The sequence below is a fragment of the Sciurus vulgaris genome (genome assembly GCF_902686455.1).
Source record: "Sciurus vulgaris genome assembly, chromosome: 12".
NCBI classification, from domain to species: domain Eukaryota; kingdom Metazoa; phylum Chordata; class Mammalia; order Rodentia; family Sciuridae; genus Sciurus; species Sciurus vulgaris.
The window spans coordinates 18,787,119-18,813,195 of record NC_136473.1 but is presented as its reverse complement, the minus strand read 5'-3'; the positions used below and the strand labels follow the sequence as shown (position 1 = coordinate 18,813,195).

The 26,077-nt window shown below is 36.9% G+C and overlaps 2 protein-coding genes across 4 annotated transcripts in view; one reads left to right on the top strand and one right to left on the bottom strand.

Moving 5' to 3' along the window:
• The first annotated feature begins 2,490 nt into the window (after positions 1-2,490).
• NUDT5 (nudix hydrolase 5) lies at positions 2,491-17,276 on the top strand. 3 transcript variants are annotated; one of them, XM_079106249.1, is made up of 8 exons: positions 2,491-2,595; positions 6,739-6,788; positions 8,431-8,538; positions 9,856-9,951; positions 10,537-10,638; positions 12,085-12,093; positions 12,225-12,278; positions 14,613-17,276. In XM_079106249.1, exons 1-8 carry the CDS (start codon positions 2,573-2,575, stop codon positions 14,720-14,722), a joined length of 552 nt encoding a protein of 183 aa, XP_078962375.1. In that variant the 5' UTR covers positions 2,491-2,572; the 3' UTR covers positions 14,723-17,276. The 3 variants fall into 3 exon arrangements, with proteins under 3 accessions (XP_078962375.1, XP_078962373.1, XP_078962374.1); XM_079106247.1 differs by lacking the exon at positions 2,491-2,595 and adding an exon at positions 5,483-5,506; XM_079106248.1 differs by lacking the exons at positions 2,491-2,595; positions 12,085-12,093 and adding an exon at positions 5,483-5,506.
• Positions 17,168-26,077, bottom strand: part of SEC61A2 (SEC61 translocon subunit alpha 2) — a 28,210-nt gene continuing 19,300 nt past the window's right edge. The window contains 7 exon segments of the mRNA XM_079106250.1: positions 17,168-18,118; positions 20,282-20,358; positions 21,045-21,236; positions 23,360-23,557; positions 23,891-24,045; positions 24,986-25,057; positions 25,060-25,138. Of these exon segments, the coding sequence (XP_078962376.1) occupies positions 17,932-18,118; positions 20,282-20,358; positions 21,045-21,236; positions 23,360-23,557; positions 23,891-24,045; positions 24,986-25,057; positions 25,060-25,138 (960 nt within the window). The 3' untranslated portion in view covers positions 17,168-17,931.

Genomic DNA, 26,077 nt, shown 5'->3' with positions numbered 1-26,077 from the left:
AACCATTTGAGTGCTTCTTACAATAATATCAGTGGGAAGACTCTTGGTCATAAGCTTCCCAGGAAAGAAACAGGTCACATGGAAAAAGGTTGAGGAATCAGAATAGCTTCAGGACTTCTCAACAGTAAGAAAAATAAGCAGTGCCTCCAGATGATTTCATTAGCTGAAAGGGTAGGGAAAAAAGACTCTCAGATGGGCAAAGTCCAAAAATGAAGGAGGAAACTAAGAAAGAGGAAGCAGTATATAATAATGGGTCGGGGACCTGGCCTAGTTGACTGTACAACCATGACTTTGATACCTGTGAAACTTTAATGTTAATGGTACACCAATAATGTGAGTGTATGTAATGCCACTGAACTGTAAACTTAAATGTTAAAAGGATAAATCCTTTTACCCCCAACTTGTTAAAAAGGAGAGAAGGTAAGAATTGCCAGCACAAGAAACTGTTAATCAGTTAGCTGTAAAAAGTTAATAAGTGAGTGACAGAACTGGGATGAGTGTAGAGAGTGGGATGTGATCTTCCCATTGTTTTCCTTTGAAAAGAGTGTTAGATTTGCAATCAGAAACCTGATTAAGAATGTGTCCTCTCCATTCACAGTAAGGTTTGTTGCATGTGAACTGCTTCTAAATGGAAATGGCTTTAAGTTCTGCCTGGGTCTTTCCTAGGGTTCAATATTGCTTTTCCATTTGAGGTAGGTCCACCAGGTATCCACTTACGAGAAGCAGCTTTAATGGTAGATAATTTGCATTTGAATCTGTTGATTAGTAACCTGCAGATGGATGGTTGTTTAATTCAGAAAAACTTTTAGCCTAAACAAACTCCTCATTATCTTACAGCGGACTTCTCACTGAGGACGTAACAACTAGTAGGTTGAAAATGGAGAAACCAAGAACCAAAGATTCTTCTCGAATACCAAACAGACGATAATTCAGAGGATGGTATAATTCATTTTTCACTTTCCTTTTCCCTTCCTGCATAAGTCTAGATTTAAGAGACATTTTTATGCTGTTGTTGCAGGTGGAGAGTTTTAAACATTCTCCTACTCCCATTTTAGGGCTTAGGCTTTTTTTTTTTTTTTTTTTTTTAAAGAGGGAAAAAGAAGTTTTATTGCTTTGCTAGCAAATGAGAAACACAGGTTAGTTCTTTCCCAGAGTCTGGGATTCTGCCCATCATGGGGAACAGGGTTGTTTTTGTTTTTTAAATATTTTTTAGATGTTGATAGACCTTTATTTTGTTCATTTATTTATATGTGGTGCCAAGAATCGAACCCGGTGCCTCACACATGTGAGGCAAGCGCTCTACCAATGAGACACAACTCCAGCCCCGGGAATAGGGTTTTTAAAGAGTTGATTCAAAGGCTACATTCCAGGTGTTCTCTGTTCAGAGTTGTAATTCACTTGTTAATTTGGGAGATAGTCATTTCTTAAATCTTCTGGTTCAGGTACTTTTTGCTCTTGTGTGACAGCAATAATTTAGCCCTCTTAGTTATATGTATCAATGAAATGAGACTATAAGTGGATTTTGACTATTAATAGGACATTCAGAATTCTTATTAAAATAATCTATTTCCCTGAATAGAAAAGCAAAACTATGTTGGGTTTTTAACACTTTGGCATTTCATATTATCATATCTTAGCTGTTTGTGATCCCAACATATATGTTTAAGAACCTAAATTGTTCATTGTAGTCTAAATCCCACTGACTTGTAGAACTAATGTCTGTCTTATGTGTTATTCAATTTGGTTTTTAAAGAGTCTTTTCTTGCAGAAACCATTGCAGTGGATAAATTTTAAATCCTTCATGGAATTCTGATCTCGACACATTTACATGTTGTCTGTGAACAGATCTGCTGATAATTCTTAGGTTTCTGCTGGCAAGAAGTGAAAGATAGGATAGTAAGAAAAAGGCTACTGCTTTAAGTATATGGTAAAACTTTCAGTTCAGTGTAGTGCCGTAGGTAAGTTAGTCCTTGTAACCAAAATTCAAACATCTAGCCTGAACAGCCCTAGGGACTTGTCTTAGATTGGATGGACAGTCCACATGTCCGGGTAGGAAACCTAGTCTTTGCCTGGTTTCCCCACAGTCAGCTTTCCTGTATAATCATCGATGGGAAAATACATTGATAAGTTTTTTACCCACGCAACACACCTATGTAGCTAGTGCCCAGTTTGGAGGGTTAGAACTTTAGAAACATCCCAGAAGACCCTGCACCCCTGGTGTTCCCTTCTCATTGCCTCCACCTCCTCCATCCCAGAAGTTTCAGTTTATTTACTTGTTGGTACTGAGAACTGAACCAGAGCCCTTGCACATGCTAAGTGTACGCGCTCCGTCTGAGCTACGCTCCCACTCCCTGTTCATTTAGTATGTCACTTATTTTCACTTCTTAGTAATACCTCACTAACTCCAAAGATAAATAGAGCTACCCTTTAGGAAAAAAAAAAAAAAAAAAAAAAAACCTTTGGTTAAAAAAAAAAAAAAAAAACTTCATTAGAAAGTGTCCCAACTTACTATCTAATCTCCTTTTAGTTAATTTCAGAAGGAAAATGGGTCAAGCTTGAAAAAACAACTTACATGGATCCTACTGGTAAAACTAGGTAAAATTTTTCTTCTCTTATAAACTGATCAGTATTTGGGTTCTCTGGATCTCTATTGAATGTTCAACGTAACTTTTTATGTTTTCCTCATTATAAACTTTATTAAATAAAGAATCTAATGAAGATGTTTTTCCATTGTTAGAATGTTTGGATCATTGATAATCTGAATAAAATTAGTTTGTAAATTTGTTAAAATAACTAATCAGGAATCTATTTTAACACCATTCTCTCCAGTAGACTATAGTGTGGAACTAAACTTTTGGGCCAAACCTAATTTAAGTTGCCAAGACAGCAGAATAATTAACAATACATGTTACTTGTAAAACCAATACTTTAATCTCTAAATTAGAAGAACTTAAAGAGAAAACAAAAACATGGCTGGTTTTGAGGTAATACTTAGATGTTTACACCTTTTTCATTAGAAATGTAAATTGGAAGAAAAACCCACACATAACACATATTTTCACTGTTTTGTCAATAGCCACAAATACATTGTACCTTTTGACGTGACAGACCCACTTCTGAGAATGTGCTAAGGAAAATTGTCTCTTGTTTAGAATCAGATTTATGCATGAAAATTTTTCATTAAAAAAAAGATTTCTGAGTATGGTGGCACTCACTGTAATCCCAGCTTCTTGAGAGACTGAGGCAGGAGGATCCTGAGTTAGAGACCAGCCTCAGCAACTTAGCAAGTCTCAAAATTTAAAAAATGAAAAAGGACTGGGAATGCAGCTCAGTGCTAGAGCATCCCTGGGTTCAAGTCCCCTTACTATTAAAAAAAAAAAAAAAAAAGAAAGAAATGGAGCTGGGGAGAGGTAGCTCAGTGATACAGATAGCACTTGCCTAGCATGCACAAGGCCCTGGGTTGAAGCTCTAGCACTGCAAATACATGTGTGTGTGTGTGTGTGTGTGTAATTGTATATTTGAAGAAAACTTAGTAAAATGGGAAAAGTTCATATAAAACAAAATAGAAAATGGTATGTGTGCTTTTTTAACTCTGCCAAATAATGTGTGAGAGAAGGATAGGAGAAGAACTATCAAAAAAAAGAAAAAGAAAAGAAAAAGGCAGCTATGTAATTCTTATTCTTCTGTTTACCATACTTTCTATTTAGGAATCATTTCTGATAGTATTATAAACTATCAGAAAAGGCCTGGGAATAAAATTCAGTGGTAGAACACTTGCCCACCATGTGTAAGGAAGCCCTAGGTTCCATTCCCAGCACTACAAAAGATAAAATTTAAAACTATAATGTGTTAAAATAGATTATTTACCTAGTGAAATACACTGTAAGCCAGAAAGTATGAAAATTAAATCACATGATTTATCCAGATTACATGATTAAAATTCATTACTATAAAAACTCCATTCGTTAAGTGTTCAGATAAAATGCATGGTTTCTCTGGGTAGACACATCTGTCATCAAGGTGAAGAAAATACATGGACTTGCCAATAATTTGAATAACTTTTCATTAGATCTACTAAATAAGCAAAAAACAAACAAACGAACAAACAAAAAACCTTAGTAAGACCCAGTGTTGGAGATCTATAGGAAACATTAAGATATTTATACAGCACTGTTGAGTCGAAACCCAAAAGTAAGAAAGCTAACACAATATGATCCACCATCATCCTGGAAGACTGTAACTTATTTAAAATATTAAGTGGGTTTGATATTTTAAAAGGTAAGGGATAGGGTCAAATCCAATATAGAAATGTGGCAAGGCTTTAGGGAGAACAGTGTGTTCAAATTGTATTCAAATGTATTTATATTTGTGAAAATATATACAGACATTGGAACCCAATATATAGTGATATGGTGTGGTTCTCTTTTTCTTGTAAAATTGTTTATAACACAAAATACAACCCTTAACACTAATGCGTCTAAGAATATGTGTTGGTTCATGCCATCTATCTCTTCACCTTGCTAGTCATCTTCCCTTCTAGCACTTATTAATTGGGAACGTACACCAGAATCATTTGGGGATTTTCTTCAGAATACTCAGGTCTAGGTCTCACAGAGTGTATTTCAGTAATTTGGGAGTGGACTGTACCCTCTACCAACCTAATTGTACATGTTCATTTCCATTCTTTCTCATATAAGTCTTCTTGCTGGCCTCTCATGAGGTCTTATGTAAAGCATTAATATTTTTGTACTGGAATGTCAAGCTTTGAAGACTGAATCTCTGTACTTTCTAGTGGGCCATATTCTATAAATTTTTAAGAATGTGTCCTTTATTACCTGGTATAAAAGCATGTGTATAAATTATAAAATAGCAGCTAGACAATCCTTTTGTCCACTCTCATTCACAGAAGAAAGGATATGAAATTAATTATAGAGTTGTAAAAACATACTGGTAGTAAGTCCCTACATTGACATTCAAGATAGTGCTGGAGGCATCCTTTGTTACCGTCCAACCTCTTTCCATTAGTGGGAGAGAAGAAAGCAAAGCCGGCTACCTGGAAACAAGAGACTGAAGCATGATTTAAATGAAAACAGAATTCTAAAGCTAGAAGAGATTTTTGAGATAGTGTACATCTTCCCAGATTTTAGAAATGGGAAAACATTTTCCAGGAGAACATAGCTTTGTTTTAAACTGGTAGGCAAGAGATTAAGGCTCTCTCACTCCCATTGAAAAGTGATCCCTCCAAAGTCCCTTTCAAATTGCTAGAGCTCTCATGGGAGCATTGTTGTTCTAGAATTTCTTATAAATACATTTATATCTTATTGCTGGTACTTGATGGCTCATTACTGCTTATTGACTTCATCTTAACCACTATAATGACGCTACTCTTTTTGTTTCCCTTATTCCTAGTGTATATGGGATGGGACCTTCAGTGCTTTTTCCAGCACTATCTTCTTCAGTCTTTAGGACTAACCTTAAGAGGCAGCAGAGGGAGCTATGCCAAAAGGTGTTTTTATCTCTTGCAATCTGTATTATCTACTTGTCAGAAATTGCTTGTTGGTTGGCTTCTTACTACTAACAGGAATGTCGGGCTGCTGTGAGTTGTCATAGTAGTCTGTATTTTCATAGGTTTATTTTTACACATATTTGCCCTTTAGAATTTGGGTATGATGCTGAAAAATGTACAGTTTTTTGTTTGTTTTTAAACCAGACTAAATATTGAAAAACTCTTTATAGAAATGTGGCAAGGTTCAAACCTTGGGAACCACCAGATAAAAAGTATGAGCAAGAGTACATTTATACCCCTTACTACTGGACTGCAGATGTTGACTCCTTTCTTACCCAAATCCCCAGAGCCACCCAGATATCTCACTTCCTTTTAGAAGAGATCCTAAAATTGTATGCTTCTCCACTCCCATTTTTTACCTTTTTTTTTTTTTTCTACTTAAGGGATGAAGACTAAAGGGAGAAATTTCCTGTTATGTTCCTTCCCCTTTAAACAGCATGATTTTTTCAGTAACTACATTTTCAGTATAACTCTGCCCAACATTTCTATGAGGAAGTGGATTAGCAGAGATGTTACCAAAATCTGAAGTAACACAGCCAGGAACAGACCGCTAGCGAGGAGTAAAACCATAAAAGGGAGCAGGAATGTGCTGTTCCTCATCTTTTTCCTGTGGGGTCCATTTTTCCCCTTTAGATAAGATTCCACAGATGCAAAGTAGAGCACGTGTCTAAATTTCATAATTCCTCAATAAATGGGAAGGTTCTACTTTCTTAAACTGTAATTTAGGTCATAAATTTAAGAATCTACCTAAATAGTGTCAGTAGTTCACATTGTGCATGGTCTCACTCTTGGGGACAAGGCTGGAATCTTACTTTGTGTCACTGCTTAACAAACAGCCTTCACAGCTGCACTCACCAGCTGCACTGCTCACCTGCAGATTGATGATCCAAACTGAAGTGTTCTGAGAAAGTGGCAAAGCAAGTGCCTTGCAGGCTTTCTGTTTAGATGGTGTTCAGAGGGTTAGGTATAGGGTGTCAACGGTTTTCTTTGGTAATTTCAGAAACTCTAAGTTGGCTTTTTAAATACAGATCTTTATAGTCTTGGTCTTCTCGGGCAGTATCATTAGTACATTTGCATGCATTGCATTTATGGAGTAGTGGTTATACACAGAAAACCTAAGAACATTCTCCTCTTTAGCACTAATAATTTTTTCATCTTCTCTACCTGAACAGAACTTGGGAAACAGTGAAACGTACAACCAGAAAGGGACAGTCTGCTGATGGTATGACTCTTATAACTCTTTTTATAAAGAAATCACAGATAATTGCAGGAGAGTATTTAGTGTAACCAAAGATCTCAGAGAAGAGTTATATTCAGTTATGTTCTTTTATCTGTAAATCTCCTGTTAGTTTTTTCAGTCCTGTGTAACTAAGTAAAGTTTTTTTATTGTGGCATTGGGGATTTAACCCAGGGCTCTCTACCCCTGAGCTACATCCTCAGTCTCCCCCACCCTCCACCCCCCACCCAAGGTCTCACTGAGTTGCCAGGGCTGGTACCAGCTTAAATCAAGCTTTCTTGTTTGTTTGTTTGTTTTTTTCCAGGTGGGGGTGGTTTGTTGTTTTTTTAATACTGAGGATTGAACCCAAGGTGCTTAACCACTGAACCACATCCCCACCTCTTTTTATATTTTAGAGACAGGGTCTAGCTGAGTTGCTAAGTTGCTGAGGCTGGCTTTGAACCTCCTGCCTCAGTCTTCCAGGCCACTGGGATTACAGGCATGCACCACCGTACCTGGCTAAGCTCTCTTATAAAGAACTTCTGGTTCTTGTTTTGAGGGGATGTACATTATTTATAGCCAAAAATAAATCTTGAAGCCACATACTGTGTCTTTATTTGTTAAGTCTTCTGGAATCCTTTGCTGTTCAAAGGATCCTGGTGAGAACCTTCAACTTGGTAAAATGATTTGGCACACCTTCTTGCCCATTGACCCTTGTTTTAAAAGGTGATGGAAACTGGGGAAAGACTGTTCTTTCAGGTCAGCTTTCTTTTCCTTGCATAAATGGTTTGACTGCAGAGACCCCAGAAACAATCCTGAAAATCACCTCTGGCATTGGGGAAGTAGGTCTTTCTTGTTTTTCCTTTTTATTTTCCTGATTTCTGTTTTTACTAGAAGCAGAGTAGCTTTGCTGCCTCTCTTGTTCTCACCTGATGCAAAAGCATTTAAAAGGAGCCCCGTCCCCCTCCCAGGTGGTTTGCATTTTCCAGAACCCAAGCGCTTGTTTTTATTTTTATTTTTGTTTTGTTTTGATTAAGGCCAAGTAATTTGGGAGGAAAGATCTTTTACCCTAAAACTGAAATAACCAGTCTAACGTACACTAGAAGCAGTAGAATTTACTTGATTCATTGTTTAACAGAATTGCGGGAGCACAGAGATCACTAACTTACCAGGGGTCCAGCTGCTGCAGTGAGAGAGGTCCACGTAGACTGGAGCTTTATGTCCTTGACCCTGTGTGAAATGCTTAGTTTCAGTTTGGTTATATTGGTTAAGAAACCGAGGTTGGGCATGATGACCTACACCTGTAATCCCAGGGAGGAGGATCAGGTTTTCGAAGCCAGCCTGGGACCACAGTTAACATAGGAAGGTCCTCTCTCAAAAAAAAAAAAAAAAAAAGTGACCATTAAAATGAGCTTTTTATTTAAAAAATCAAACACAGAAACATGATTATTTTTTAATTACAGTTTTAAGTGAGAATAGCTTACAATGTCAAATGCCAAAACTAAAGATTAAGTTATTTCTTTGCTTCATGGGAAATTCAGAACAGATTCTGGATGGAGAAGTCTGGAGGTTTGTTGGGTTGCTCTGAACACACTGCTGGCTGGCTGACCTTTCTTGGGGGTTCACTGGTTTCCTGTCCTGGTCACAGGCGTGGCGGTCATCCCAGTGCTCCAGAGAACTCTGCATTATGAGTGTATTGTTCTGGTCAAGCAGTTCCGACCGCCCATGGGTGGCTACTGCCTGGAGTTCCCAGCCGGTGAGTAGCTAAGCATCCTGTCGCTTCTCAGGGACTGTGGAGCCAGGGCAGTGCCTGAGAATTGCAGTGCTTAGGTCTTTTTCACATCTTTTCACCTGTCCATGGTTTCAAGTAAAACAAAACATTTCTGGTAGGAGGCTCCACCAGGCCACCAGCCACACTCCAGGGATACTCTGAGTCCAAGAAGGCGATATGAGGCAGGGTGCCCACCTTTCCACACCATCCCACCCACTTCTCTGCAACATTTCTCTCCAGTCTCTCTTTGAGGAATTGCTATTCCTTAATTTGTCAACTTTTTTCATTTTCTATCACTTGCAATCTGCCCCTGGTAAGAAATTTAGTTATAAGCAGGTCAGACTCAACTCCAAAAACCATGAATGGACAAAACACCTTGATCTGCCATCTATAAACAGGAAAAGGAAATTGTCTTAATTTCAGTATTTTTTTAGTTACATGGTAATTAAGCTATCCAGAATTTAGTGCATTATATTAATATATGACTCTATTGGATTATCCCTATCTGAAGAGATGAATTCTCATTTGCTTGTCATTAATGGTACGAGAGTTGTGTTTTGGAGTATACTTAGTGATGGAGCACATGCTGAGCATGCATAAGGCCCTAGGCTCAATCTCCATCACCACCCAAAAAAAAAAAAAAAAAGAAGAAGAAAAAGTCCAGCTCATGGTGACACACAGTTGACAACTATATTCTCATTTACTTGCCATTTTACTAAAGAAATTAATAAGATTCAAAGTAATTGAATAGCCTACACTTCATTTGTTCTTTACATTGTTTTATTCCATTCAAGAAATAGACTCTGAGTTGTTACTCTCCTCTCACTTGGCCTCTCTTTATTTGTTCCTCACAGTAACCATAATAGTCATCTGAAGCCACCAGCCTTCAGTTTACTCCTTTCTGGCATTTCATTATAAGACCTCAGTATTTTTCTGTGGGACAGAAAGGCAAGATAGGTAAAACTGCTTTTTGTGCTGTGTCACATAGCAGGCTCCCAAATTTAGCCATTTGGTCACCATCAAGTTACTTTTCCTTAGAAACACTGTGCTGTACATAAAGACTGTTGATGTGATCATGAAAAAAATTCCAGATCTAAATAAGGAATGCTGAACCTACATAATCTACCTAGGGTTTCTTCCTTTTTTAACTCTTTTAAGTTCCAAACCCCAGCCAGTTTTATCTTTAAAGACCACTTTACACATTCCTCTGACCCAACTAACATAGCTGAGCTATGCTAGAATGAAAAGGTACAAAGAAACTGAATTCTCCTATCCTATCTTATAAGTGGTCTGGACTTCCAGGTCTCATAGATGACAACGAAAGCCCAGAAGCTGCTGCTCTTCGGGAGCTGGAGGAAGAAACTGGCTATAAAGGTGACATTGCTGAATGTTCTCCAGGTTCGTACTGCTTGCCAGGTGTGCACTTAGGCAGTGTCTTGAAGATCAGTAGATTCCTCTGTATACAGGGATCAGTTGTTTGGATGTTCTTTATGGTCAGAATTCAGGTGACTTTTATTTCAACTAGCTCACCAAAGAGAATAGGTTATGATCAGTCTCCTCAGGAGAGCAAGTAGAAACAAGAAGGACCTGAACTTGAAGGGGAATCATGAAAGTAGATGCCTTTCAGAATTTTCCCCATTCTAAACTTTAGTACTTTCTCACCTCATCCATATGACACATCCTTCACTAGAAGCATCTTTTTTCTGGTAACTAGCCAGTGCCACCTAACACCTCAGACTTACCAAACCTGACTCATAACTCTGGGTGAAATGTGAGAACTATATGTGTGAGAAATATTACTATATATGCTCTGCAGTTCCATAGCATGTACTGACTGAATATCTAAGTGTAGTTTTGCTATATCAATTCTGTAACTGAATCCTGAGCCAATCCTCTTAAGACATTTAAGTAGTAAGACAAATGACAAAAAGGACTAAAGCATCTGACTAGTTTCTTAAGATGAGTTGTCACTACTCTCCATAGCTGTATGTATGGATCCTGGTTTGTCAAACTGTACCACACACATCGTGACAGTAACCATCAATGGAGATGATGCAGAAAATGTAAGACCTAAGCCAAAGCCAGGTAAGTCTGTGTTGGCTACACTGAAGGTGGTGGAACACCATTAAGGATTCTTTTAACTTGTTAAAATTCTTTCTTTAAAAGAATCATAATTCAAGTCTTCCATTCAAAGCATCATAGTCTTTTTAGAGGTACTTTAGTATTCTTGTCTGTTTTCCTAATTTGGGTAGTTTTCTTTAACCGCCTGATTGATCTTTATGATTTCTTTATATAAAATGTTAAATTACATATTTCCATATTTTTATATGAAGTTTATTTATATGAAGTTTATTCCCACTTAGTAAAATGAGCTACAGGCCTAATTATAAAGTGAGAAACTTCAACATCACCTTGATATATTCCCGTATATTGTAGGCATAAATATTGTTGGGGCAGATGCTTATCAAGTATTCCTTATTGAATTCTATATTTAGGAAATGTGTTAGGATATTCTTTGCTCTAAAATATTTATCAAGTTTGGATTCAAGCTTTCATGCCCCCGTCAATCCCATGTCCTCTCTTCCACCCTCTTAAAGGGAGTATTTATATGTATACCATAGTATATCATGTATGAGTGAGAATTTTTATAATTTCTTGCCCTCTTTAGTTATTCTTGTTTCCGTGTTCAATTGCACCCAATTTTAAAAGCTTAATTTTTAAATTGCAAATATAATGTGCTATGGAAAACAGTTTGGCAGTTCCTCAAAAAATTAGATATAGAATTACTGTATGATCCAGCATTTCCATTCCTAAAAGAATTGAAAGCAGAGACTCACATACTTGGACATCCATGCTCACAGCAGCATCACTCACAATAGCCAAAAGTGAAACCACTTAAGTGTCTATCAGCAGATGAATGGATAAATAAAATGTGGACTCTGCACACAAGGGAATATTCAGCTATCACAAAAAACTTGCTGTGGTATGCTACAACATGTATGTACCTTGGAAATATTGTGCTAGACAAAATAGGCCCAACACAAAAATACAAATGTTATGATTCTACTTGTATAAAGTACCCAAAGTAGACAAATTAAGAGAGACAGAAAATAAGATTACAATAATTACCCATTATTGGTTAATGGGTTCCAAGTTACTGTTTGGAGTGATAAAAATTCTGAGGTTAACTGCGATGATGGATACACACTCTGAATATGATTTGATGCCACTGAACTGTAACCTTAAAAATGGTCAGAATGGTAAATTTTATGTTTTTTAACCACAGTATACAGGTATTACATTGACATATGAACATTATAGAATATGCTTTTAAATTTTGCTAATAAAAATGTGATTTGGAGAGTAATAACTTTGTACTGTTGGAACTTGTTTTACCATGAGATAACTAAAGTTGGTAGACTCAGGTCTGTTAAATTCTTACAGCCATTTTGATATGTCTTGTTATTAAAGTTTCCCAAGGTATTGCCACTGCAGGTCTTGCTAAAATATTCTCCTTCTGTTTATTTTCAGGGGACGGAGGTATGTTATTCAACTCCCAGTTGCTGACCACTTGTATAGTTTAGTGTAGTGGTGACCCTACAGATATTTTGGGTTGTTTTGGTGGGCTCTTGGTCTTTAGCCCTGTTTTCACTTGCACTTTGTTTATTTAGAATTTGTGGAAGTAATTTCTTTACCAAAGAATGACCTGCTGAATAGACTTGATGGTAAGCAACCTTAAGATTATTATCCAATGTTCTCTATTTTCCTTGTCACCATCCCTAGCAAATGGGGCATTAAATGTAATTTCATTTCTTTATCTTCTTTATCTTCATGTCCAATACCTAGAAACCGTTGTGAAAACTGCAATTGATATATAGTAATTTTCCAGTCCAGCTGACATGGAACTTTAGAATATAAGCAAAATATTTTATATCAAGTGAAATCTTTTATTTAGTAGGGGGCTTTTTTCCTCTACAAAACTGTTAAGATTATATTCATATTGACTAGCCAAAACTATTCTGTACTTTAAATCTTTATTCCATAGTAGTGCAAAGGTTTAAGCAGATGTGGCTTAGCTTTTCCGCAACTGTACTAGTGTCTTGGATGGCTCTTTGTGCAGGATTAAGTTAAAGGAGAGTTTAATAATAATTCTTCAACAAATATTTGGAGTATCTACTATATACCATGATAAACTGATATAATGAACCAAACTAAGTAGCTGTGTGGCCCTTTTTAAATCACTGGTCATGTAGTTCCATTCTGTAACTCTTAACCAGTCCATCTCACAGGGATTTTGTAAAACTTCTATTATGTAGAAAGATGTCCTTTTATATAACTGTGTTAGGCAACACCGTTAATGCAGACATGACAGAGGCTGTTCCAGGAGCACTCTGTGCCTTCTGGGTAGATTCCCACTCATTTATAAAGGAGAGCCTTTTCATAATTCAAATATTCCAATGGTTATATAAGTTCAGGAAATTGATACCTAATTTTTCTACCATTTTTAAGTGATTGTTTCACACATTAAGTAGAAACATCATTTGCACAGAAACTTTTGAGAGTGTCTCTTCTTTCCATGGCTACCAGTGGCTTACAGTTTCACTTCAAAGCAGATCACTGTGAAATGTCTGTTACTGGTTTGAAAGGTAAAGTGGGTGTCTTTCAAAAGCTACTGTGAATTCAGACTCTCAGCCTCTGTCCCTACTTTACCTTTTTAAAAAACTAGACCTAAAGTAAAAACCACCTCAAGATCTTAAAAGCAGACTTAGAAGTAATCGTATTAAGAAGAGATACCATTAGACATACGTTCAGAGAAAGCTATGTCAGTCAATAGGCAATACAGTGGTGCGTGTTGGCTCACGCCTGTAATGCGTAAGACAGGAGGATTGCAAGTTCAGGGCCAGCTGCAACAAATCTAAGCAAGTTAGTGAGACTCTATCTCAAAATACAAAATAAAAAGGGCTGGGGATGTAACTCAGAGGTAAAGGATCACTGGGTTCAATCCTGTTAAACTAAATAAATTAAAAAGGCAATGTAGCTCCGAGTCCCACATTCCTGTCTTGGTTTGAAGTTCAGCTGACTGTGATTAGTTATGACTTCAAACAAGTCTTGGTCTCTAAACTTTTCCCTAAAACAGGAATAATAATAACCCCTACCTCTGAGGAGGCATGAGCAAAATTAAATGGGATAATGCTACATGCTATCTGTTTTTATTCTTTCTTCCTTTAGGAGGGTATTCTTTTTAAAAAATGTTCTTTCTCCCACCTAAATTACCTTTGTTTCTGGTCTTAGAAGAGGGAGAAAATAGAGCAAGAGGAGGAGAAGAGGAGGGAGAGAGAGGATAAAAGAACCAGTTTGCCTAACCTTAGTAGATTCAGGATGCAGCAATCAAGTAATTTATTCAACAAGGAACATTTGAGAAGGTCTAAGGATGGTATTTTAAGACCAGTTTGCCACAAATAATAGCATTCAACACTTATCAAGCACCTGCCATGCATAAGTGAGTAGGACATGATCCCTGCCTTGGGGGATCAAGTTATCTTTGAGCTTGTTCCCAAAGTGGATAGGCAAACTAAACATGCAAAATCTGACAACCTCCGTTGGCGTGAAAAAGAAGTTCTCATTAAGGCCTGCTATGTAGTTCTGAGAACACATTCTTACTCCAGGCCTAACATGCACATATTTCAGCCTGCAAAGGGGAATTGTGCACCCTCCAGTGATGGGAATGTCACCCGAATTCCTAGGCAAGATACTGCATAATCATCACCTTGACGTTTCAGAAGAGTAAACCCTCAGCTGTAAATGAAGTATAACCATTGGCTCTGTGAACTTACAACTTTGCTCTCTCAACACATAAAATCATTATCCTTGGTATTCTTTCTTGTGCTGGCAATGTGATCCTGCTTTTCTGTCCTTCATTCTGGAGTAGGAGCTTTGAAGATAGAAAATATTACTAGCATCTAGCCTATGAACTGGCATATGTTAGTTGTTCAGTAAATATTGAAAGTGTTATCCATTGTTAAATGCTTTTTCTAAGTTATATTCTTTGCTTCCTGCAGCTCTAGTAGCTGAAGAACATCTCACAGTGGATGCCAGAGTCTACTCATATGCTCTGGCGCTGAAACATGCAAACACGAAGCCATTTGAAGTGCCCTTCCTGAAATTTTAAGGCCAAAGAGGACACTGGCCATATTTTTGTAAATGAGACCACCAGGCCTTCTTCACAAAGACTTTGTATTCAACTTAGTTTAATGTAGATTTGAAATTAGTTTTTTCATAAAATAAAAGCAGCACAAAATGCATGTGTTGGTATGGGACTGTAATTACAAGTAGGCTATAGTCTAGCTAATATTAACGGAAACAAATGCAGGTATGCTTACTCCAAGTTTTATTTCTTTAAACCCAACTACTTTTTTAACCTAGTCTAGAAGGTAGGGATAGGAAAGCAAACTTGAGTTCCAAATCGGGTCAACTCTTCCCACCCTCAACATCTAAAATAAAAATTCTGTTGCTGGGTATGTACATACCTGTTCTCTGCAGTAGTGTTTTTAGTTTTGAAGAAAGAGACCTATATAGGACTACTTTGGATTCTCCTAATTATATGAAATTCAACTGGTCAATGCAGGATATAAAATCAGTAGAGGATAATATTTGTGATAAAAGAGCATATAGTGACTTTATAACCACCTAATTACTGAAGCTGAACCAGCTGTTGTTAGGTAATGAAAAATGGTTGATTCTACTCACTATACCAAGGCCAAGAGACTAGTAAAAATCCAGGGATCTTCATTTAAGCATGTGCACTATAATTTGGATCTGATTTCCTATCCTTCTCTCAGAAAATAATTCTGAAAACAGATCCATAATAATAAGACATGGTTTGGGGCACTAATATGTCCAACCAGCAGAATAGGGGCTGGAGTTGTGGCTCAGTGGTAGAGCACTTGCCTAGCATGTGTGAGGCACTGGTTTCAATCCTCAGCACCACATGTAAATAAATGAATAAAATAAAGGTCTATCAACATCTAAAAATATTAAAAAAAAAAAAAGAAAAAGAAAGAAACCAGCAGTATAGGCAGCAAAATTAACTAATACTTGCAGCCCAAACTGGAGAGAAACATGGGGGTAACTGGCGTATGCCATGCCTAAAGTTCATCTTCTAAGAGTTCTACCCCTGTTCCTGGGCCATTTTCTTAAGACTATTGAGTAAGCTTAGATTGTGTTGACTTTTCAGCTTCTCGCAGCTCCAGCATAATTGCCTTTTCAGTTTGGTCCCTCGCAGAGGTCAGGATGAGGACAAGCACAGTGCTGCACACTTGTAATCCCAGTGGTTTGGGAGGCTGAGAGAGGAGGATCATAAGTTTGAGGCCAGTCTCAACAATTTAGCAAGGCCCTAAGCAACTTAGACCCTGTCTCCAAACAAAAAAAGGACAGGGGATGTAGCTTAGTGACAAAGCACTCCTGGGTTCAATCCCCAGTTTTTCTTAGGATGACCCTTATTGACCAATCCTAAGTCATGTTTTTAGCCTGGATATAGGGGTAAATATAGTCCCCTCAACCATAATAGAAGATATAAAGGTTCCAAATAAAAGCAGGTACAAAAATGCTGGAGTGTAGTTCGTTTATGGGTTCATTCTCTGGCCCAGAGATAACTGTATGAATAGAAATATAAGCTCTTCGTGCATGTTTTTATACTAGACTTAAGGATGGACAGAATTATGGGACTCCAGAACTTTATAAATCAAGTTTACTGTCTTTCTAAATGTGAATATTTAGATCCATCTCCTTGCTATAACAGTAAATTTCCCCTATGCCTCTAACCCTTTTAGTTAAAATCTTTCTTAAAATCATGGGTATCCCTGGTCGCCGTGGCACATGCCTATAATCCTAGCAGCTCAGCAGGCTGAGACCAGAGAATCGCAAATTCAAAGCCAGCTTCAGCAAAAGGAAGGCACTAAGCAACTCAGTGAGACCCTGTCTCTAAATAAAATACAAAATAGGGCTGGGGATGTGGTTCAGTGGTTGAGTGCCCCTGAGTTCAATCCCCAATACCAAAGGGAAAAAAAAAGTGATTTACAGGGCCGGAGTTGTGGCTTGGCAGTAGAGCACCTGCCTGGCAGAGTAGGGCTCTGGGTTCGATTGTCAGCACCACATATAAATAAAATAAAAGATCCATTAACAACTAAAAATTTTTAAAAATGATTTACAAAAAACTATTTGAATTCAGATAGAGACACAATATTGTGTTGAGACCACTGTTTTCCTGTCCCCTTCCAAATATTAGTCATATGAATACCTTTAAATGAGCCACTGTTCAATAATTTAAAATTAAAGTATAAATTACATTTGTCCTTTCAATAGGCATCTCAGAATGGGCTTGGTACAAATACAATGAACCTATACAAATAATCTTAGAGAACACATAATATCAGATTCCTTTATTTTTCCAACACAACTGAAACAGTTTTATTAAATAAAAGTTTATTGTCTACTGTTTACACTCATGTTGCTGCTATAAGTACAACAACAGACTTAAATTCCTAGCATGAATTACTCATTGTTCACCCCCACTGAACTACAGACACTGCTTGAGAATTAGATCTTTGCTTTAGGGATTAAAAAAAAAAAGAAAAAAGAAAGAAAAGAATTGGGGCATAGCATCTTGAAAGAGTATTCTCAAGTGACTGCTGGAATTAGCAGGCATAGCCAATACGGTCAAACAGCACAGAGTATGCTGTCCCTGGGAGGAGAGGAGGAGTGAAAAACAGGAAGAGTATAATTAGAAGCAATTGTTTCTAGCAACAGAAATACCATCAATGCTTGATTTTGCTCATCTGGGCTAAGTGGCTGCTTTGGGAAGGGATAAATAATAGATGGGGGTGGGAATGGAGAGGGGGGGCAAGGAATATGGATACTATGAGTTAAAAAAGTATAAAAAGTAATTATCTAAAATATAGATTAGATATAAATGTTCCAGAACTCATCAGATAAGCTCAAAAATACTGGAAAGTGGCAATTTGAACTACATTTATTTTTTAAACAAGAGGGGAGTATTAAGTTTTGAATGTTGTGTGCAAAACTAATCTATGTCACCATCTCACTGTCATGATTTGACACAGCAAGGTAGATGCATTGGTTTCCAGCATTACAGGCAACACTAGATGTACATTTTTAACGAATAATGTAAACTTCAGTTTTAAGGCAGCTGGTACTAATGCTGCACACACAGGCTTAGCTCCATGCCCATTTCAGAAATGGGACAGTTAGCACTTGAAAACAAGAAACTGTGAGGGAGGAAAAGGGGAACCAGCATTATTTGACAAAAACAATGTGTCAAAATGTTTTCCCTTTCACACACAAAAAGAAATACTTGAACATTTAGAAAAACAAAGCACCCATCCCGCCAACTTCAGCCTGTTCCTTAACAAATATTTCAAAATACTGATAAATAATTGTGACTGCAAGTAGAATTCCAGTGCCAGATCCAATGGCCCCGAGGAAGTCAGCTAACACCGACAGGGCGCCAATGCACAAGCCACCGAACGCAGCTGCAGTGGGGATGTACCTAGAAGACAAGACCTTAGTCAGGCAGCGGAGATGAAAGGAGCGAGGGAATAAGACGGCAAGGCTTTCCTAGCAATGCTGCTCTCTAAAGAAATATAAATTAATCCAGCGGGAGAGTCTGCAGCACTGATGGGCTGTACACAGCGGATGACACGCTGATGAGAAACTGATTAAGGCAAGGACTTAATTCCCTGTTGGAAAGAAAAAGGCTAACAGTCAAAAAAGGTGATATGTAAGTTTTAGGGCAGAAAAGCAGAAACCCTGGGGCTAAGTTTTGAGCATTAAATGTTTAAACCTTTTTAAACAAGTAACTCCTGTTGTGGAGTGAAAAATTTCAAATGCTAAGTGTCAACAGATGGAACAAATTTTGATGATTCTCTTCAACAATGATTCAACCTTAGTTAACATTAGAGAGTTATGAGGAGAACTTTTTTAAAAATGAGTTTTTGTTTAAAATAAGGGGAAAAAAAAAAATGAGGGATATAAGAGGTGAGAAAAGAATGGCCGAATAACGGCATCTCCTGAAGCCAGAGGTTCATTTCGACACTCTACTGCAGTGGGTGTTGAAGTGAATAAAAAGTTCACGTAAAAATACTAGTGCCTTTTCAACCAGAGACCTGGAGCAACTGGACAGCCATCACAAAACAAAAATGAACTCAAAGTGTGTCACAGACCTACACACAAGGTCTAGGACAACACGGGAACACTTGAGTTTGGCAATGCTTTCTTAGTTACTACACTAAAGCATCAAAAACAAAATAAAATTGGGTTCCATCAAAATTAAAAACTTGGACATCAAAGGTCATCATCAAGAAAGTGAAAAGCCAGTCATGGTGGCTCACTGCTATAATCCCAGTGACATGAATGCTGAGGCAGGAGGATTGAGAGTTCAAGGCCAGCCTTGGCAATCTAGTGAGGACCTGTCTCAAAATTCAAAAGGACTGGAAATGTAAACCACCTATGGGTTTAATCCACAGTACCAAAAACAAAGTGAAATAATAACCTACAGGAAGTCATATCTGACTAGAGACTTGCATTAAAAAAATAAAAATTCAAACCCAATTCTTAAAACTATCAAAAAGACAACCCAATTAAAGATGAGCAAGGGATCTGAATAGATATTTCTCCAAAGAAGAAATAGCATAAACAGTCAACAAACACTTGAAAATATGTGGAAAATCAAAACCATCAAGAAACACCCCTCCATACCCTCTAGGAAAACAAAAAACAAAACCTAAGAGCTAAGCTGGTGAGATAAGCAGCAAATGGAAGTCTCATCTACTGCAGGAAAACGTTGCAGCCACTTGGGGAAGCAGTTTAGTAGTTCCTCAACATAGAAAACACTTACCCAGCATATCAGTCCCTCCTTGACAAATGAAAATGCACATCCACACAAAACTTGTACGGTATGTTTGCAACATTCATAATAGCCAAAAAAGTGGAATCAACCCAAATTTCTATCAGCAAATGAATAGGTAAACAATGTAGTAAAGCCATACAATGGAAGGATATTCAAGAAAGAAGAAATAATGATAATTACTACAACATGGATGAAAATGTGAAGTGAAAGAAGTCATTCACAAGAGTACATATGTGAAACATTATACAGAATGTCCAGAACAGATAAATCTACAGAGACAGAAAGTAAAAAGTAGTTGCTGCAAGGAGTGGGGGGTGAGGCTGGGGTCAGAATGAAGACTAGTGGGTTAATGAAGAACAATGGTTGAGGGATGAAAATTCATAATGCTGTACAGTTCTAAATTCAAAACCCCACACTTCAAATAAATACATCACACGTTATGTGAATTATTGTCCAATAAAGCTGTTACCAAACACCTGATGACAAAAATCACAATTTCTGAAGGTGGGATAGTAGTACTTTTAAAAGAGCTCCGTGGTGATTGTATGTGCAGCCAGCCAACATTGATGAATACTGATCTGTATCATTTTCACACTGGACAGAACATAATTTCAATGAAAATACTTTGCTTAGGGGTCAGTTTGAACATGGAGAACAATTTAAGTTTTGTGTTAAATCTGAGTTCTCTCATATGGAGAAGAGGACATCTGCTTTTCGACATGCATTTGAAAAGACAAAGTGGTATTAGTGATGAAAGGCTAAAATGCACATGCTCCTATGAAGGACTGAATCTAACAGACTTACCTATTAAGCTCATGAACCATAGAGGTATCTCTGTGACCCCTCATTACCATTTGCTGTTCTTTAAGCTGTTTAGCTACCTGTCAGGAGAAAAAAAAACGTTCCAAATAAAACTTTTTTTTTTTTAGTACTAGGTATTGAACCCAGGGGCATTCTATCAGTGAACTATACCCCCAGCACTTCAAAATTTATTTTGAGACAGGTTCTCACTAGTTGCCCAGGCTAGTAGCTCAAACTTGGGATCCTCCTGCCTCAGCCTTCTGAGTAGCTGAAATTATAGTTGTGCACCACTATGTCCAGCAAAATCATCAGTCCTAACATTTCACTGTTTGCTATCATGTTCTGTGTGAAGTGCTTTCCACACACTAAAAGTTAAATGCAAGACCCTTGAAGATGGATTTGTATCATATCCATTAAACCTAAAAAAAACAGGCCTCAATGCTGCCAATACATGTTACTCATACACTAAACCAGTGTTTCTCAAACTTTTTTTTTCATTATTACCTTGCTAAAGAGAAACTGAAAACTAAGGACAAAGATTTTGTTAGGTAGGGTTGAGTTCTAGAGGAACAAAAACCATTATATTAAAGATTTTCCACCTTCCAGGAACCAATTTTTTGCCCGCTGGGGATGACACTGCCTCATTAAAGAATATATGAACTAAACAAAGTATAAATTACAAAAGAAAGAATATGTCAATTACTACTTTGGCACCAAAAAAGTGATAAAATTTTAAAAAATCATTTCAAATAAACCAAATACTTACATCTTTGGCTGAGGAACCAGACACCTCTATCCATGTCTTAGAAAAGAATGCACAGGATCCCAACATGAAAATGATATAAACGACCACATGGACAGGGTCCTCAAATATGGCACCCATGGATTCAGGAGGAGAAAGATAGTAACAAAGGCCTCCAACGGGGTAAGAACGAGCAGGTCCTCCCCCACTGACATCCTACAGAACAAGAATAAAAAGGACAAATGTCCAACCTGACTGATCAATATTTTTTTCTTTTTTGACAATAGGGTCAGAACCCAGAGCCTGGGACATTTTACCACTGAACTTCACCCCTCAGACCTTGAGATGTTGCCCAGATTGGCCCCAAACTCCTGGGCTTGAGTGATCTCTTAAGCCTCCCAAGTAGCTGGGACTACAGGCTGGAATACATTTTTATGAATTTCAAATTTCTCAAAAATTGTGACAGTGTTTTAAAAGTTTAAAGCACCTACAACCAATGATTCTATGTAACTACAGGAATAAAGTTTTGCACTTACTACTTCACTCCTTTAAACTGTATAGCATTGATGATGCACAATGCATTTTGAACATATTAACAGAAGGGTGATTTTTTTAAAATTTATAATTACATCCTACAGAATCTTTTTTCAAAACCTCTTCCTGAATATAAGAATATGATGACATAGTCTTACATTCAGAACCTCAAATTTTCTGAATTGCTTAAAAATGTTCAACTACAGATCCTTAACGATTGTTACATTTCAAAGTATTAATAATGCAATCAAAATATTGAGAAAACAGAGCTCATTGCCTAAACTTCATATGGTTTGTACATTATTGAAAGAAATAGTCTTTTCAGGGGCTGCTCACTAGTAGAGTACTTGCCTAGCATGTGTAAAACCTGGGTTCAATCCCCAGTAGCAAAAAAAAGGAATAAAAAATTTTTAAAAATTTTAAAAAGAAATAATCTTTCATAAATACTTATAATAATCAGACTTTTATAGTAATAAAAATGGGAAAAGCATGTATTTGCTCATATTAAAGTCTCAGGTCAGAAGGGTAAGAAAACAATTTGGGGTTGTAATGATTAAATATCTGGTTCCTGAACTTATAATTTTCAAATGATCCTTTACTGTGCCTCTAAAATCACAAATCCCAGATTGAAAGCACTGTTTTCAGGCAAATTCAATTTACCAATAATTCTCACATTAAAAAGAATCTTACTCAAGATCACAATACAATGTATACAGAACCAACTCCTCAATACATCTGTTGCTATGAAATTCCCATCTCGGTAATAACTATTGCTGGACAAATGAGGGAGGGACTCCATCCTTCTCCTCTTCATCCCCTTCTCCTAGTCTTAATGGCCAGAATAAAAAGTATAATCAAATTTCTCTTAAATGAACAGGAAATAAGTATTATGAATAAAAGGAATCTTATTTCCTTCAACTAACATTCTAAAGTAACTATCTTTTCTGCTAACTTTAATTTTTTTAAATTACTCTCAGTAAAAGTAGAAAGACAGGAGTTATCACAAGTTACAATGCAAAAGGCAGCATATGAAAATAAATACACAGAATAAGCACTACATTACTCTGAATGATTATTTTAAAATACTGGTTTTGGCAGAATACAAATGCTAAAATTACATACACTACAAAAGAATGTAAGAAGGTAAGGGTTTTTTAATTCTATAATTTTAAGAGGGAAAATACTCCTTTTCAGATGATAGAAATTTAAGCAAATCAAAATTTCACCACTAGTAAAAACTCACCTCAAAAGCAACAAGGCTGGGCTGCTTTAGGAGAAGTTATGATAAAGAAGGCCTACAGAAGAAAACTCACAACTCACTGGATTCTATTTCTAGCTCTCATTAGTTTTGTTAATTACATACTGATCTTCAGCCCAGTTAATCACAAGCTATTTTACTGCCATTCAGGCCATGAAAAATAGAGGGAAAATAGGAAAGAATGATTATAGTATCCCATATGTTATCTGTAACTAGCTGGGGATTTTTAGCAAATAAAAACAATTTCTTAATAGAGAAATAAGATTACAAGGCAAGAAATCACTTTTCCTGAAAGCAATTGTGATTTTAGCCTAAAAGGTCATTCAAATGATATATGAAATTGCCTCCTAGACTATAAAGTAAAAAAACTTGGTCCATTTTAGTTTTACAACACTTACCAATTCTAAATAACAAACTCTGCTATAGGCAAATTAATCTGAAAATGTTATGGCAACTGCTTCATGTCTATCCCATTCAGTTAAAATATAACCATGAAACACAACTGTATTAAATTATAATACTTATTATAAATAAATGAAATACTCACAGCCCACTGTCCTAGTAAATTTACTAAAAAGTTGCCACTAAATCGAACAGACAGCATCTGGGAAATAACATACAGGTTTGAAACCAGAGCAGACTGAAGAATAATGGGAATGTTCGAGGTGTAGAAGAGTTTGATGGGATAGCTACTGTATTGTCCTCGATACCGGGCCGACTTAATTGGCAAGTCAACACGAAATCCCTAAAAAATGAAATGAAGAGTCAAGTAAGAACAACTGTACTTATTAAGAAAAGAATACAAGCCAGGGAGGGAAAACAAGTAATAGAGGGGGTATAAATAGATAATACAAACAAAAAGGCTCCCCCTTTCATATACCAACTTTCTTTTCTATTTCATAAACAGCAATATTTTGCAGCTTCAGACTAGAGGGTAAAGAATGAAATTATTTGCTTGACTAGATCTTGAAACCCTGGCAGATTAGACACTAGCATTTCAAATGGTATTCTTCTATTTAAGAGCAAAATAAAAACCCACATCCCAGTTTCTTCAGTGAAAAGATTATACTTACCTGAAATATATTACAACAGCAAACACAAAAACTGTAGCAATGAGGTTCATGAGATTGGGTAAGTTCTGCCGGTAAAAAGCTTCCCTTAAAGCTCGGACTTTGTCTGTCCTGGTGGCCAACAAATGAAACAGAGCTATGACTGCACCCTCAAACTCAGTACCTGAGAAATCAAGACAAAAACAAACTGTACATGCCTTTTCCAGAGCTGCCTCAAAGGTCAAAACAAATAACCTGAAACTCCAGTCAAAAGAATTCACCACTGTTTGCTTTATCACAGTCATGTGTGCAGATTCTAAACACATTTAGGTCACTGAGGCAAATGTCTTTTTGTATAAGTCTGAAGTTTTCTCAAGAGCCTATTCTTTATGAAAACATCCAAAGTAGAGTCTACCAAAGCAAATATTTCATTCATGAAGATTTGCCTCTCCTTTATACTTTAGGGAAAGGAAAGGAATATTTTTAGGAAAAATAAAAAAGCAGCAAAGCAGAATAGAAATGTCAGAATCAAGGACATATGACTCTATCAAGCTTGCTTTATGTTTACTGTAACAGTAATAAACCATCATTGCTATTTTCTAAGGGCTGGGAGCAGAGTTTGATGTTAATCGGTTAGAATAGGATGATAACTGAGAAAACTGGAGAGGGATAAAGGGGAAAAACAGAATGAGATCTTTCAAAACTTAGATGCTATTACAAAACCAATTAGAGGAGAAGCAAAAGTGTAAGTGCTCCCTGAGGGTACGATAAGCAACATCTTTTCACTTCAGGACTCCTGACCTACTTTTCATTCCTTTAGGAATACTGCAGCCGGTCAGCCCAGCGACTTCTGCAGCAATGGCTTAAAGTCAACAAACATCACTTTTAAGATTGTTTGCAATCACTGAAATTTTAAAGGAGCAGAGGCTAAAACACAGATATCATTCTGTGTGATGTACTATTGCACACTACACATCTCTGCTTGGCAAGTTTTGAACAAATAGCATTCGTTGTCCCCTGGGGTGGCAAACCCGAATGGCCACAGGCATGTACTGCTACATCATGGACTCATGTCCAGCACACATCCAGCAAACTCGTGCAGTTGCAGTCACTGTGCAATGTACCTCTGCCAGTGTTAATGGTAGTGGGACTAAAGGCCTTCCAGACAATGGTTTCACAGATGTTGGTGGCAATAAGAGGGAAATACCAGACCCCAAGCCGTAACCCTTCTGTAGCAGCTCATCTAACAGCAGCACAATCAAACCAGCAACAAACAACTGTGGGGAAAGAAATGCATGTAAGCGGAAGCAAGAATAAACTCAAGAAAGAGGGGAGATGAACACCACGGACTATTTCAAACTACTGGCATTTTCAATTATCAAACCTAATTGTTGCAGTCTCACTATTGGGAGCTTTTGACCTGCTTTAGTTTTAGTCAAAGCCAATTCTGAAAATCAGAGGATCAGAAATACTGTTACATTATAAAGCAGACATTTCAACTTTTAAAGTATATTTATAACATCTGAATATTTTCTCTTACAATGTTCAAACAGGGCCTATTTGAAAAAAAAAAAAAACACACTAGAACAAAAATGATCACAGCTATAGAATTTGACAGCAAGAAGCCAAAAACATCCCAAATACCTCCAAGGAAGTAAAAGGCTGAATGTTTTATAGAATAATAACAAGATGCAATTGTACAGTGCCATTAAAGAATAAATATGAGGAATATGTTGATACTTCTCAAAAAGTACTATGTATATAATATTTTACATATTACAATGTACTCTATATGTCCAGAATAAATCAAAAAGTAAAGCACACATTAAAATGTACACAGGATATATCAATGTAAAACACATTATTCTTATGAGGGACAAAGACTGATTGTAAAATTGAAGATAGTTAAAAGTTTGCAGGTTCTTAAGCTCATAAGTTTTTTGAAAAATGAAAGCATACTAACTTTAATTTTGTGATATTGAAACATTCTTAACTTTCTTCTTGGAGAAGACATTTCTGTAAAAGCATGCATCAATTAAAAACAATCCATAGCCTTGCAAGTGACCTCCTCAGTCATATGACTCCTTCCCGACTTGAATAACCTAATCAGAGGGGAAGAAAATATGCTTCTATGCCCCCAATTTCACACAGGTGCCCCCACCTTTTTTTTTTTTTTTTTTTTTAACAATGGAGGGCATCAAACCCAAGGTCTCACA